Genomic DNA, 16752 nt, shown 5'->3' on the forward strand with positions numbered 1-16752 from the left:
CTTCTAGAAGCAGCTCCCACAAGTTGGATTGGTTGGATGGGCACTTCTGGCGTACCATATGGTCAAACTGCTCCCACAACAGCTCAATGGGGTTCAGATCTAGTGACTGTGCTGGCCACTCCATTACCGATAGAATACCAGCTGCCTGCTTCTGCTGTAAATAGTTCTTGCACAATTTGGAGGTGTGTTTAGGGTCATTGTCCTGTTGTAGGATGAAATTGGCTCCAATCAAGCGCTGTCCACTGGGTATGGTATGGCGTTGCAAAATTGAGTGATAGCCTTCCTTATTCAGAATCCCTTTTACCCTGTACAAATCTCCCACCTTACCAGCACCAAAGCTACCCCAGACCATCACATTACCTCCACCATGCCTAACAGATGGTGTCAGGCATTCTTCCAGCATCTTTTCATTTGTTCTGCATCTCACAAACGTTCTTCTTTGTGATCCAAACACCTCAAACTTGGATTCATCCGTCCACAACACTTTTTTCCAGTCTTCCTCTGTCCAATGTCTGTGTTCTTTTGCCCATATTAATCTTTTTCTTTTATTGGCCAGTCTCAGATATGGCTTTTTCTTTGCCACTCTGCCCTGAAGCCCAAAATCCTGCAGCCGCCTCTTCACTGTAGATGTTGACACTGGTGTTTTGCGGGTACTATTTAATGAAGATGCCAGTTGGGGACCTGTGAGGCGTCTGTTTCTCAAACTAGAGACTCTAATGTGCTTATCTTCTTGTTTAGTTGTGCAACGCGGCCTCCCACTTCTTTTTCTACTCTGGTTAGAGCCTGTTTGTGCTGTCCTCTGAAGGGAGTAGTACACACCGTTGTAGGAAATCTTCAATTTCTTAGCAATTTCTCGCATGGAATAGCCTTCATTTCTAAGAGCAAGAATAGACTGTCGAGATGAAAGTTCTCTTTTTCTGGCCATTTTGAGTGTTTAATTGACCCCACAAATGTGATGCTTCAGAAACTCAATCTGCTCAAAGGAAGGTCAGTTTTGTAGCTTCTGTAACGAGCTAGACTGTTTTCAGATGTGTGAACATGATTGCACAAGGGTTTTCTAATCATCAATTAGCCTTCTGAGCCAATGAGCAATCACATTGTACCATTAGAACACTGGAGTGATAGTTGCTGGAAATGGGCCTCTATACACCTATGTAGATATTGCACCAAAAACCAGACATTTGCAGCTAGAATAGTCATTTACCACATTAGCAATGTATAAAGTGTATTTCTTTAAAGTTAGGACTAGTTTAAAGTTATCTTCATTGAAAAGTACAGTGCTTTTCCTTAAAAAATAAGGACATTTTAATGTGACCCCAAACTTTTGAACGGCAGTGTGTATATATATATATATATATATATATATATATATATATATATATATCCAACATATCAAAAATTTCATAATGTAAGATAAATTAGATGGTCAGAGTGCCAATTTATCAGTCGGTATATCCAATACTGTATAACCATAGTGCTTCTAATGTTTCCTAGTATTATTTTGCCATTGGTCAGGGCTCTTGGGGCAGTAGTCACATCCCTGTTGTAACATACCTCTAAGGTCATGGTCACTGTGTAACTCCTATATACTGTATGTGGTTACATATGGAATTTTACATGGTGTTAGATGTTACATACTGTGAAGTGATTGACACTAGTATTGCACTAGTAAGGCGGGATGAAGATCTGGTGATTGTGATATTACTAACACTTAGGGCCCTATTCCACTGGACGATTATTGTTCAGATTATCGTTAAATCACTCGAAACTAAATGATAATCGTTCGTTTGAATAGCAGTTAACGACTAACGACCGAACGAGAAATCGTTCAATAAGACCTGGACCTATTTTTATCGTTGCTCGTTCGCAAATCGTTCGCATTGAATAAGAAGTCGTTTGGCGGTTTGCAGTAGTGACGAACGCAATAGCGACGGCAAGACAACCGCAAGAACGATCATAAGTAATGATTATCTTTCCATGTAAATGGGTGAACGATTTCAGGTCTTTCGTAATAGCGGTCGTTTGGATCGTTTATCGTTAACGATTATGCGAACAATAATCGTCCCGTGGAATAGGGCCCTTATTCAGGGACATTCTGTACTAATGGAAATAGGTCAATAGAGTTGAAAGCTGGGTATGGCCCAAGGCATCTCTCTGAAGCCTGCATTGTATTAGTGAGGGAGAAGCTTGACTGTCAGCTGTCTGTCTGCTCTGTCGGCCAGTCAATTAATACAGGTGGATTTACCTTTACTTTTATCTTATCTTCAAGGTGTTACTATAGTGCATCCCATTATGACTAGTTACTCACTTACTGATAATATTTCACTGGTCACATGTTAAAGATATGATGAGAATTTAGACGTGGATTTCGCATCTATATCCTCACCAGATCCACTCACATTCCACATCCAATAGGATTTTGTAACAATGTTACAATCAGTACTGATTTAAAAAAAAAAAATTCTATATGACCGGAGAAAATTCTGCAGCATACTCCTTCATCTCATGGACTGTGCAGATGTTCGATGGATGATCAGGCTCTGTTCTCATCAGGGAGCTATGACAAGAACGACAGATCCCAACAAATCCTAATAGACCGCTAGACTTATGGCTGCAGATCCTCCATTCTGCCTCTCCCTAGTAGTCACAACAAGGATTAAAACGACTGAAGCCTCAATGAGATTAGTTTACCATCACATCTTGTTGATGGAAGGATAAAAATTGGCCAGCGACACATTGTGTATGTTGTCAACACAAATATTCTTGCAGATCAGGTTCATCCACTTACAGCTGCCATTTATCCAGATGGACACCTTCAGTCCAACAATTTACAATGGTCGCATACAGGGTTCACCAAGTATTAGTGGATCAGCCCTTTAATTGGAGCATTCACATGGAAACAAGTTACTTGAAGCGAGTGACTTTTTTTTTTTTCTTTTTAATCTTGTCATCTAAATTTCAGATATTATCATTTTATAAGTTCAAAAGGGGTTATCTATTATTCTGTATTTAGTTTTTTTTATATTTGTTTATTTGTTGTACCATTCAAGTTAACAGGGTAACACTAACTGTGCCCTGGTAACTGATGTAAAGAGTGCAGCACTTGCATAAGGGCCACTCAGCTGTTATAGAGGACCCAAAACCCCAAGAAAGGACCCAACCCCAAAAAATAGATGTTACTATCATTAAAGGGGAACTCCAGGTAGAGGTTAAAAAAATATTTATTTACCTGTCTATCCCAGTTTTGAAACTACCGAAAATCCATTTGTTTGGGGTGGTTTTATTCTGTTTTGTGTTTCGGTACTTCCTGGTCGAGCAGTTCCCAGAATGCAATACTGGTTCCAGAATGCAATGCTTTCCCTCAGCTGTTCATCACAGTCCCCCACCCTGCCCATTCCCCACCCAAATCAATTGCAGAACATCTAGGCTGTGTTCACACATTGCTGTTTCATTGTGTTACAGAATTATTTGCATTACTTTATCATTTCATTGTTGTCCCACCCACACACAGCACGCTGTATTCTCTACCTGTAACGCTAATATTGGAATAAAGTAAAGAACATATAGAATTTTTTTTTCTTTGCATTTCCACGCACATATTATGATCAAGCATCTTTTATCTTTGAAGTTGAGCCCCACATTCCCAGGGGGCAATGTTCTAGAATACACTGACGTTGAGACACGTGATGGTGTCTCTGCTGTGTTTTGGTTGATCTCCCTGAGGTCAACCAGCGTCCTTTTGCATGCACTTACTAGTCATTGCTCCCACTAGCCAGAAACCTACTCCACACTGATGAGGGGCAAAAACCCCGAAACAGTTGTCTGTGGATGGATACCTTGCTGAGGTGGTTTCCTTGACTGGAGAACGCCTTTGGCTTGGTTGTTCCTTCCCGGAGGGAAGGTCTGGCTAGTTCACTGACGTCGAGACATGTGATGGTGTCTCTGCAGTGTTCTTTTGCATATTTGATTTCCCAGGGGGCAATGTTCTAGAATACTCTGACGTTGAGACACGTGATGGTGTCTCTGCTGTGTTTTGGTTGATCTCAACCAGCGTCCTTTTGCGAGCCCCACAATAAGGACTTTATGCCTTGCTTTTTCTCCAGGTGGGATTGGCAGTGCTGGCTCTGATCCTCTGTGCCGTTTAGCATGATTTACTTGTGTTACTGCATCATTTTTGTGAATACGCTGCAGTATTGCAATGACACTCCAACATGTGTGAACACAGCCCTAATTTGACAGCACACTTCTGCACAATCGGAGAAATCAGTGCAGCACCTGCTTCTGGCCGGTCAGAGGTGGTGAATCACTCAGGGGATTGGGGGATCCAGCCAAGCCTCCTGTGACATCACACCCTGCACCTGTCTGCATCATCAGCCTGTGCTCAGCAAACACATACAATGTGAGACAGAGGCATGGAATATTTGTTTCCTAAGATGGGAGAGCAGAGGGAGCAGGAGACAATGTGAAGTGGCAAAGAGGCAATTTTTCTTCACTTCCTGCTACCAGTGTGGCAGAACCGTACAGATACTGTATTACATTGTATAGACACATCTATATAACTTTTAATGTACTTTTAATAGAAAACAAATTTTCCTTATCCGGAGTTCCCCTTCAAATAGCATAGGTTGCCCTGTTTTCACATCTTTTTACAAATTTTTCATACTCACTTTCTCTGATAATTCAGTTCATAGTCAGGTTGTCCTGGACTTAAGTGACTGGGTGACAGCAGTCATCTAGGGCAGTGAAGAGTAAAATCCTGAATACCCTGGAGGACCAGAGCATTGACAGTATACATGCTCCACTGTTTGGGAGCCCCCTAAGGTGCTGTGGGCTGTTTACCACTTTGCCACCCTCTGGCCATTACAGTCTCCACAAGAGTTGTCTGTTTTCTTTTAATGACTTCTAAATGTATAATGTGTCTAGTTATTTAGTCTTGGGTATGCCTTTAAGGGAATCAGAGAATAACCCTTGTGGGAGCTGTAAATCCAAAAAACTCTGAAAAAATGAAGCAGTTCTGCTGTAATACCAGCGTCTTTTCCTAGCGTCATGCTTCTCATCCCAGTGGGTCCCCCTGCCATGCTGTGTGCTTGGTACTCCTCCTCACTGCCTAGCACTTGCTGCTGTTGCCAGGTCAGCCCATAGCAGGCATGCATGCTCCCTTTCTGCATGTTAACTGGCCAGCGTTCCTAAATCCTTCCCCAGCTATTATCCATCTAAGGATCCTTTTAGACAAAGCAATTTTTTTTTCTCCAATTCACAGTGTCAAACAAGCGCTTTTAGTAACGACCTGAAATCATTTACCTCAATACATGGAACAATAGCCGCTGGTTACAATCGCAATTACGGTCAAAATTATAATTGTTTGTAAACTCAAGTATATGAACTATCATAATTACGAATGAATGATGTTTGCATACACTGAAAGATTTACAAATGGTTAATGATGATTTTATGGTCAGCTCAAAAAATGCGATCAACCACATACCAGCGAATTTTTGTTAGTCGTTTGATCGTTGCCTGCATACACATGGAAAAATTATCACTTAAATTCGAATGATATAACGATTTTTCACAAGAGAATCTTTCCATGTAATAGGGCCCTAATGCCAAGTGTATTATGCAGCTTTACCAGTCACACCCTCCCTGTGCAATTAGATCTCTAGCGTGCTAGTCTCCAGAGAAGGCATTCTGTTGTATGCTGATCGATTACTGTTTTTGACCCTGGCTTGTCATCTAACCTTGTCTCTGTCCACTGTCCTGTACTCTGCTGCATACCTGTGTCTCACTTTGATCTGTCCCTGACCACTAAACCTGCGCTACCTGCCTCAACCTGCCAGTCCTGATCTTCTCATGCCTGACACCTTGAGGCTTTGCACCAGTGTCTCTTGGGCCACTAGACCAGCTGTCACCTGCATCTGCACTACTTATATTGGTAGCGACTAGGGATGGTCCGGGAATCTGATGCCGAGCGTTCGGGTTCATACGAACCTGAACCTCGGCAGGTTTGGACCATCCCTAGTAGCGACCTAGTGGTGTGCAGCAAAATCCACATACTGTACCTATATTGAGTTTAAAAAATATAAACCAGTAGTTCACTTAGACAGCACTCTCATGAGTGGCCCACAGTCAAACTGGTTAGGTGGCACAATGGGGTGCACTGATGCTGGGACAATGGGGTACAACTGATGGTTGTTACAACTTCATATTAAAGGGATTGTCTGTGAGAAAGTATTTTTTCATAAATAAGTTTAGGTTCCCTGATTTAAGTAAAAAAAAAAAAAACACAATACTTACCTCCCTCCCTGCAGCCTCAGTTATCATGGCACCCAGTCATTGTTGTGCTCCACTTCGTAGTGGCGAGATGTTGACTCTTAGCCAGTCACTGAGCACAGCAGTGTCTGACCTCAGTCAGTCATTGGCTAAGCAGCAATGTCTCATGCCGAACCCAGCACCGGGAAGGGGAGCACAGCGGAGTTTGGGTGCAGTGATGGGGGGAGGTCAGTACAGACTTTTTTTAATTTAAGCCAGGGGTGGGGAACCTCCGGCCCGCGGGCCCCATCCGGCCCCTGACACCTCCGGATGTGGCCCGCGGCTCCCCTGTGACATGCGCCGCTCTGGAGGAGAAGGAGCCGACACACACGGCATCCTCCTGTGTCTGTGACAGCTGCCAGGAGGATGCTGTGAGTGCCGGCTCCTTCCCCTCAGAGCGGTGCACATCTTCTGACTCCTGCCCTCCTGTGACGTGCGCCGCGCTGGTGAGGCAGGAGCTGGCACAGACACAGGAAGATGTGTTGTATGCCGGCTCCTGCCTCACCAGCGCGGCGCACGTCTTCTGACTCCTGCGGGCCGCGCGCGATGACGTCATTTCATCGCGCGCCGCCTGCAGGAGAAGACCGGCACAGAAGAGAGGAGGGAGAAGAGGACCTGGACAGCGTGGGAGCGGAGGAAAGGTGAGTGGGATGTTTATTTTTTTCATTTGGGGCAGACACTGGGGGTTAACTAGGCTACCAGGGACATGACTGGGGGGTTAACTAGGCCACAAGGGACATGACTGGGGGGGTTAACTAGGCCACCAGGGACATGACTGGGGGGTTAACTAGGCTACCAGGGACATGACTGGGGGGTTAACTAGGCTACCAGGGACATGACTGGGGGGGTTAACTAGGCCACCAGGGACATGACTGATGGGGGTTAACTAGGCCACCAGGGACATGACTGGGGGGTTATCTAGGCTACCAGGGACATGACTGGGGGGTTATCTAGGCTACCAGGGACATGACTGGGGGGTTAACTAGGCCACAAGGGACATGACTGGGGGGGTTAACTAGGCTACCAGGGACATGACTGGGGGTTAACTAGGCTACCAGGGACATGACTGGGGGGTTAACTAGGCTACCAGGGACATGACTGGGGGGGTTAACTAGGCTACCAGGGACATGACTGGGGGGGTTAACTAGGCTACCAGGGACATGACTGGGGGGTTAACTAGGCTACCAGGGACATGACTGGGGGGGTTAACTAGGCCACCAGGCACATGACTGATGGGGGTTAACTAGGCCACCAGGGACATGACTGGGGGGTTATCTAGGCTACCAGGGACATGACTGGGGGGTTATCTAGGCTACCAGGGACATGACTGGGGGGTTAACTAGGCCACAAGGGACATGACTGGGGGGGTTAACTAGGCTACCAGGGACATGACTGGGGGTTAACTAGGCTACCAGGGACATGACTGGGGGGTTAACTAGGCTACCAGGGACATGACTGGGGGTTAACTAGGCTACCAGGGACATGACTGGGGGGGTTAACTAGGCCACCAGGGACATGACTGAGGAGTTAACTAGGCTACCAGGGACATGACTGAGGGGTTAACTAGGCCACCAGGGACATGACTGAGGAGTTAACTAGGCCACCAGGGACATGACTGAGGAGTTAACTAGGCCACCAGGGACATGACTGAGGAGTTAACTAGGCCACCAGGGACATGACTGGGGGGTTAACTAGGCCACGAGGGACATGACTGAGGAGTTAACTAGGCTACCAGGGACATGACTGAGGAGTTAACTAGGCTACCAGGGACATGACTGAGGAGTTAACTAGGCCACCAGGGACATGACTGAGGGGTTAACTAGGCCACCAGGGACATGACTGAGGAGTTAACTAGGCCACCAGGGACATGACTGAGGAGTTAACTAGGCCACCAGGGACATGACTGAGGAGTTAACTAGGCTACCAGGGACATGACTGGGGGGTTAACTAGGCCACGAGGGACATGACTGAGGAGTTAACTAGGCTACCAGGGACATGACTGAGGAGTTAACTAGGCTACCAGGGACATGACTGAGGAGTTAACTAGGCCACCAGGGACATGACTGAGGGGTTAACTAGGCCACCAGGGACATGACTGAGGAGTTAACTAGGCTACCAGGGACATGACTGGGGGGGTTAACTAGGCCACCAAGGACATGGCTGGGGGGTTAACTAGGCCACCAGGGACATGACTGAGGAGTTAACTAGGCTACCAGGGACATGACTGAGGAGTTAACTAGGCTACCAGGGACATGACTGAGGGGTTAACTAGGCCACCAGGGACATGACTGAGGAGTTAACTAGGCTACCAGGGACATGACTGGGGGGGTTAACTAGGCCACCAGGGACATGGCTGGGGGGGTTAACTAGGCCACCAGGGACATGACTGAGGAGTTAACTAGGCTACCAGGGACATGACTGAGGAGTTAACTAGGCCACCAGGGACATGACTGAGGAGTTAACTAGGCCACCAGGGACATGACTGAGGAGTTAACTAGGCCACCAGGGACATGACTGAGGAGTTAACTAGGCCACCAGGGACATGACTGAGGAGTTAACTAGGCCACCAGGGACATGACTGAGGAGTTAACTAGGCCACCAGGGACATGACTGAGGAGTTAACTAGGCCACCAGGGACATGACTGGGGGGTTAACTAGGCCACCAGGGACATGACTGAGGAGTTAACTAGGCTACCAGGGACATGACTGAGGAGTTAACTAGGCTACCAGGGACATGACTGAGGAGTTAACTAGGCTACCAGGGACATGACTGAGGAGTTAACTAGGCTACCAGGGACATGACTGAGGAGTTAACTAGGCTACCAGGGACATGACTGAGGAGTTAACTAGGCCACCAGGGACATGACTGAGGAGTTAACTAGGCTACCAGGGGCATCACTAAGGATTCAAATCAGGTACAAGGGGCATCACAGAGGGTTAACTACAATAGCAGGGGCATTAGGGGAACAATACTTTGCCTTGTTCGGGTGCTGCAAACCCCCGCTACTAACTGTCGCGCACGGTATAACATTGAGTGCGGCCCTCGAATGATTTTATTAAGGCCCGACCGGCCCTCGACATGGAAAAGGTTCCCCACCCCTGATTTAAGCCTTGGTATATTTATGTAAAAATACTATTTCCAGGACAACCCCTGAATATATATGGTTTACATTGTAGAAAACAATGTACAAGGCTGTGTTTCACCAGCATTTTGTAATTTTGTCTTTTCCTATTGAATGAAGTAAACAGGTAACAAAATCCTATAAAAGGTTCAGTTTTCCAGCACAGATTGTGAATGCGATCTTATAACATCTGAAAGCTGCAGTTCTCATCGCATTCATGATCTTGTGATGTGTTTTATGGCTCATGAATCATTTTATATCCTCCTGAGACATTATGGAGAAGGTAAATAAAACTTGGCAAGATGCACTAAAACTTGTAAAGCGAACCCTTTATTTCCCTCTGTGGACTGTTCTCTGGGGAGACGCTGGCTACTGAGTAACCTGCTCCTGTAAATAGTCAGCTCAAACATCCAGCGCAGGATGGTTATTTCATATTACTAGATGTCGTAAAAAAGGATTTAGATGTGACACGATATATTTAGTGTAGTTAATGACTAGCACAATGTTTGCTGTTGTACGGCGCTACTGTTCTGCCATGCATTTATATTATTGGGAGGGTAATCACACTTTATGATAGATCGTGATACTGTTCATGAGCAAAGAGACCTGGCCTCACCAGCTAAAGTCCAGCCAAGCTCATTCACCAGCTGAACTTTGAAGTGTTTCTGTTTTCTACTGTATACACAAAAGAGGCGGCCATTTTGTATGTGAGGCAATAGTCAAATATACATCTGAAGGTATGTCTCTATACCGTTACACACAGAGGACTGAGTGTTCCTGACTTTTTAATGCAGTATGTTGTTTTTTTTCTACTGAAGTAGGTTGGCCCACATGTAATAGACTATGCTTGATGTCTGTCCTGGATAACATCCAAGATTGCCAACAGTGGCCTTTGTATCTTAGGTTTACAGTATAGTGGAGTATGCCACTACTGACTAGCAACCTAGCAGGCTTGTCTGGACAAGGATGTGGCTATTAGCAGAGGTAGAAGTTACTCCCGAGCCATTAGGAGGCCAGAAAATATCACATTTAAAGACACCATTAATATACATTACACATGGTAGCTGGGGAACCCTGTTTTATACTTCAAATTGGGGCCTAGAAGCTTCAGGTCACACTTTTGTAGCTTAATGTTCACCACAGACTAAATTACATCACCATTCAGGATTCGTCTGCACCCCAGCGTGTGGCATTTGATTACTAGTGGCTGAAGAAGTTCTATGCAGTCCTGGAGAACATGGATACTGCCGCAGCCTTAGGGCTGCATCCATTTTCTTCAGCCACAAGTAATCAAATGCTGCACTGAACCAGAGCATGCTCATTGTTAATGATGTCCGTGCAGGCCTTGATGCACGATTATTAAGCCATGTAATAGGCTCAGTAAGCTAGCATATCGGGGCTCTCTTACATTAGTAATATGGCCCTAAGAACTTAAAGGAGAAGTCCAGCAGGGGGGGGGGGGGGGCAGGGGGGGGGGGGAAATAAAAAAGACACTATGCTTACTGCTCCCAGTGCCCGGGCTGTATCACAGAGCTCCCGGACCCTACTCGGAAGACAGACGACAGGGTCCTGGAGCAGAACAGGTGACTATAACTTGTTTTTTTTATTTTTTCCCCACTCCCTGCCTGTAATGTTTTTTATTTCACTGCTGGACTTCTCCTTTAAGCTGCCTTTTGAAGTCAGGCCCGCAGACTGAAGAATGATTTCATTCATTCATTTAATGTTCAAAATTAAGTAGTCGTGGCTTTGTTCTATAGATCGTGGGGAGGTTCAGCAGATCTCACACTATCCTGTTGGTAGGGGATACATTCATTTAAGTCAGAATACCCCTTTAAGAACCTTTTGTGATAGTAGGAAAATCTATGCATGTTATCATACTTTCTATTGCAGCAGCTAATCCATCACTGCAGATCTGGATTTCCATCACTGAGTCATCCATGTATCCTCTCTTGGTGGAGTCTAGATGTAAGAAATGGTAAATCTGATGGTTGTTTCTCATTTCTGTTTTTCAGAGCGGAACGATGAAAGAATCTGAGCTGAGCAAGATTCCAGCACAGCGACCTCCACCTCAAGGTTGTTTGCAGTACATTCTCGACTGTAATGGCGTTTCAGTGGGACCAAAACAAGTCCAGGCTGTGTGAGGGGGTGATGAAGAGGGGTTCTAGCCAAAAAAACAAAAAAAGAAAACAAAAATGTTGTGCAGTATTTGCCATGTTTCAGTGCTGACCTGGACTGTGTTTTTCTATGCAGTGTCACCTCCTTCAGTCTAGTCTCCCCCTCTCTATGTCCTCGCCTGTGACGCTATCTTCTCTTTTCTCTGTTTATCTTGTGATTCAGCGCTGATGTTACCAGTATACCCAGAATTGTGCCTCTTTCAAGTCCAACCTGTTTATTATAACCAATTTCTTTTTTTTTTTTTTGTTACGTGTTGTGGGGAATAACATCTGACTCGAGTTTCAGACCTCGGACTTTACATCGAGCGTGTATGTATGTATGTGGGAGCGTGAACACGTGACCTGGAGATCACTTGATTACTTGCATGACCCGATCAGGAAGATTATTGAGTTTACATCCAGGTTTTAACCGACTTGTCGAATTCCGGGGCTACTTTCTTTTTGTAATTTTATAGATTTTTGCTGTCATTGTTAGCATGAGTAGACTTAGTAAACATGGACTTTAGTAACGTCTGTTCCGTGATTCCATAATGACATTCTCATGCGGAGGTGTGCACTCAGTACTTTTTAGGATTCTTGTGTAAGTGTGATTTGCACGCCATATGGATAGGCCACTAGTGCAATATTTGTGATAAAGTGTGACGTTTCATTGTAGTCCACCTCTTCTCTCCTGGCTTTTGTGGCTTACTTAAGAGCACAGAGCAAGTGATTGAAAAACATAACTTATATCTATGGACTTGTGACTTCTGCAGATCACCTTCCTTCTCCACATACCTCCTTACTCCTTATACCTTGTACTTGTCGTCAGTCTGAGATGTAAATACTACGGAGAAGCTCAGAGAATTTTCCTTGGCTTCTTGTTATACATGTATCTCTCAATAGCCATAATGTGTGATGTGACTCTCACATTGATTTATAGCTTAGCACTACCCAAAGAGGCAATGGGCAATCATGCTGTGCTTAAGGGTTTTTATGGGTACAACAGTTATTGCCTTCATTCTTTTGTTGATCCAAAGATCATAGTCTGTTAGATTGGGTCAGCTATCGGCTATATGGATAGACCCCTACAGTGAGAAAGTGTACAATATAGGTTGGGTCAGTTAACTATGGGCATAGATAGAACCCTACAGTGAAATGTGGGAGGATGTGTACAATGTACAGAATAGATAAGATGGAGATATATTTATACTTTATATCAGTGGACCCACTGTCTTCTTATTTAGAAATACAAGGTGTAATACTGAGCTTTATGCTGTTAGTATGGGTGGTCCTTCACCAGCTTTTGTTTGGCTCAATAGAGACATCACAGTACTTGTTGCCGGTTTATTGTGTGGTCTCTGTGTTCCATATAACGTGAGAGTCATTATTGTTACAAACTATCTGCAGAAACTGAAGGACCTGTTCTTACTGGCGGAGGTGCTTTTATAAGGCTCATGATACATGCTGTAAGGTGGCCATACATTCTAGATACCGGTTGACCAATCAGATTACCATCTCATGTATATGGACTTAAAATGGAGTCACAGAATGGCACTTTGTGGCTCAAGGCTCAATGGTGGGTGCACAGCCTCGTGGTTCCAGACACAACACGAAGACAAGGGAGAGGAGGCCCTCCAATTTAAGTGAATAAGGTGGTTTAGTTTATTCACCCAGCATGTGCAACATTTCAATCTTCTCAATGAGATCTATGTTGCTTGACAAATATCTCATTGAGAAGATTGAAACGTTGCACATGCTGGGTGAATAAACTAAACCACCTTATTCACTTAAATTGGAGTGCCTGCTCTTCCTCTTCTTCATCATGTGTATGGAGGTGTCCCAACTCTCTCCTAATGACAGATGTTTGCTGTGTTGGATTTCAAGGGGCAGAGGCCACCACCAAGCAACAACTGAAAGCATATTCCACTTCCTTCAGCCCTCGGTAGAATCTAAAGGTATAGCTGTTGGTAAAATGTCTGTTCAACCAAAAGATATCTAAAGCCTATGGCCACCTTTAGGATCATTAGTTAGAAGATAGGTTCCAAGACTTACCCATTGGTTGGCTGGTTCTGTTCAAGTAGACAGTCACCAGTGTGGCATACTGGCTTTTTCTAGTCCCACTAGTTCTGTCTTTTCTTTGAAGGGGTTGTAGAGATGAAGAAAACATGGTTGCTTTCTTCCAGAAAAAAAGCATCTCTCTTGTTCATGGTGGTTCGTCCTCATCATTTTAAGGGAATCTATCCACAGGTTAGAAGAATCTAACCTGCAGATATCTCTATATTGCTAATGGGATGAGGATGAAGGATAAGAAGGATAAGAAACTTACCTTCATCCTTAGCTCCCCATGCGCAATAGGGAGATATCTACAGGTTAGAGTCTTCTAACCTGCTAATAGTTTCCCTTTAATGCAAACTAAAATATCCTCTAAATCTAGGATAACAATTACACCAGATTCCATTTGCAATGCTAAACACAACCATTGGACTCGAGACGCCATGTTTTTTTAACCTCATACAGCCTCATTAAGCCTTGGCATGTGTTTTACAATTTTATTACGTCTAACATTTGTGAGTTTTATTATTTTTTTTGACTAACTCTTTGTTACGTTTGTGTTAACCGTTTACCCCATTGTCTTCTCCATATCGACGTGTGTCCTTTCCCTTATTATTATACGTGTGCTTGTATTCTACTGCCCCAGTAAGAGGCCCACATGTCCAGAATAAGGGCTGATATCACCGAACGTCAGTAGACATAATTTATCATGGCAGACTATTGAGTCCATTGCACTTTACCGACTGCCGACGTGTCCGCTACTGAATTCCAAGGAGATTGAGAAGTGACAATGGGGGCTTGAGGAATACAATTGTTAGCGCTCATTGTGCAGCAAAGATCATCTTTTGTCAATTTGTGTCTGAAGTGCAGCTAAAATAGTGATTGTAGGTTCACAACAGCCTTACTGGCTTCCAGTCTCTTACATGTCACATACACTGGTCATCCTCCAGTAGAGACATACGTATAATGTTTCCAGTTGGTGCATGCAGTTACGTGTGAGTCCCAACGCTTGAGTGTCTCGTCATTGTGTGCGCAGTGTGGCAGCAGGAAACGGTTAAGCCAACACAGGAAGCCAATAAGGGGTTAATTCTGTTTCTATGATACACAAAGGTGTTAAATGCCGCTAGTAACATTTGAGATTACTATATATTTTTGGCATGTAAGCATGTTTCAGTGCAATGTTGTGGGAAACGGGTCAGTCGTCTTAAAATGTAGATTTCATGTGTTTGTTATTTTTTTTTATTTTTATTTTTTTTATTTTTTTTTCTTGTTCTTGTTTGTTAGAATATATATTTTTTTTTTTTGTACAAAGCCAGTTATGTGGCACAGAGTACATGATGGATGTTTGACTGCAGTGATTTATGTGAAATATCTTGTACAGCTTAATGTGCAATAAAGGAACTAACATCTGCCTTGAGTGTATGGTTTTTGGGTCTAAACATTCACATTGTTAAATTTGAAAGAAAAATTGAATATGCATTGCAGCAAATCAAGGGCAGTGACAAAGACCAAGTGTGGTGCAGTATTATTTCTAAAAATCTCAGTAATGCTATATAGCATTGTGAGGAGATGCAGATGGCCAAAGATTGCTAGTACGGAGCCTCGGTCCAGCTTCTGTGCTCATGGTTCTTCAATTCCCTTAGGCCACGTTCACACTTTGTATTACAGCAGCTGTTCTGTGACACGGCCGTATCACAGAGCCGCCACTGTCTGTGAATTTAAACCCGGTCGGTACTGCAGTACCAGCTGGATGAACATCACTTTCGAATTGGAATGCAGGCACATTCGGGTGTTCCCACACTCCAATTAACCATAGGAGACGATGTAAACTACGCCCAGAGTAGCACTTTACATTGTCTGCACAGTCAATTTTTTGTGGCCCCTATTCAACGAAGTTTTCAGTGCGGCCGCATGGAATCCCGGCCAGAGTGTATACAAAGTGTGTACACTCCGGCCGGGATTCCGTAGAAAACAGTGTCATTTGACACTTTCAATAAATAGTGGTGTTGCAAACAGTTTTTTTCTCTGGACTACCCCTTTTATAGCGAAATGTTCTGCGTGCTTTGTGTAAAAGAGTCCAGTGTGCCAGATGGGGGCCCAATGCTTCGTTAAAGGGACCACTGTTCCCTTGTTTATGGTCATGGTCGTGGTCTGACCACTTGAACCCTTACTGATCACAAAAGGGTTCTATTCTGTTCGGTGCTCATGACAAAGAAGGCCTAGCACTGTGCACAGATCAGGGCAGAGTGTTTTGTTTTTTTTGTAGGAAATTTTCTTTAAGATTATTACACATACAGATATCTGACAGGAATTGGTTTAAAAAGAGGACAAATCTCAGTCTTTCCTTTATAAGCTTTTCTCTGTTTCTACTCTGTTCCTGTCTTTGGCTTCAATAATCTGTCAGATAAATCTGTGTGTGTAATAGGGCCCTTAGTTTCACAATTATATACGGCCTTCTTTCTTGTTATTATTATTTATTCCTTGATTCCAGAGGGCTATACAAACAATCGGAGGTGACAAATAGATTATTACAGAATCAAAACACGTTACATGAATAAGGTAAATGGCAGATTGGTACATAGGTGAAGAGGACCCTGCCCGTGAGGGCTTACAATCTTACAATCATTATTTCATAGTAGATAAACACCAGCTAAATGACGATCTGCCTGCGGTCATCTTACATGTACTTTTTATATATAATAAATATATATATATATATATATATATATATATATATATATATAATATATTTTTTTTTTTTATTTTATCTACATGAGTTCACAGTAACTTTACAGTGCCAAAGCTTCATTTTATGGAGAGAGCCAAAACCCCTTCATAGATATGGTAGACACAGGGTAATACAATACATTTGAAAAGGAAAAACAAATCACTGATCCAAGGGTCATCACATTGTCAGCAGATCCTATGGCCATCTCCATGCTTTCTTTCTTTAAACAAGAATATTACATATCGTAATCCTTATCTGAGAGGTATATTTGATTTGAATTGGCTTCTCAATTTTTTCAAACCCATAACTCTAAAAATGTTCATGTTACACTTTCATTTAACCAAATGGAAATCAATATAACCATAGATCATCTGATGTGTACAATGAA

The 16752-nt window shown here is 43.7% G+C and overlaps 1 protein-coding gene across 1 annotated transcript in view; it reads left to right on the forward strand.

Annotated features, from left to right (window-relative positions):
• The window catches only part of SYN2 (synapsin II), a 215388-nt gene that overhangs the window by 179799 nt on the left and 18837 nt on the right, over positions 1-16752 (forward strand). Inside the window, exon 11 of the mRNA XM_069967083.1 lies at positions 11444-11504. Coding sequence (XP_069823184.1) covers positions 11444-11504 — 61 coding nt within the window. The remainder of the gene's footprint in view (positions 1-11443; positions 11505-16752) is intronic.

The sequence above is a fragment of the Dendropsophus ebraccatus genome, chromosome 4, assembly GCF_027789765.1.
Source record: "Dendropsophus ebraccatus isolate aDenEbr1 chromosome 4, aDenEbr1.pat, whole genome shotgun sequence".
Lineage (NCBI taxonomy): Eukaryota > Metazoa > Chordata > Amphibia > Anura > Hylidae > Dendropsophus > Dendropsophus ebraccatus.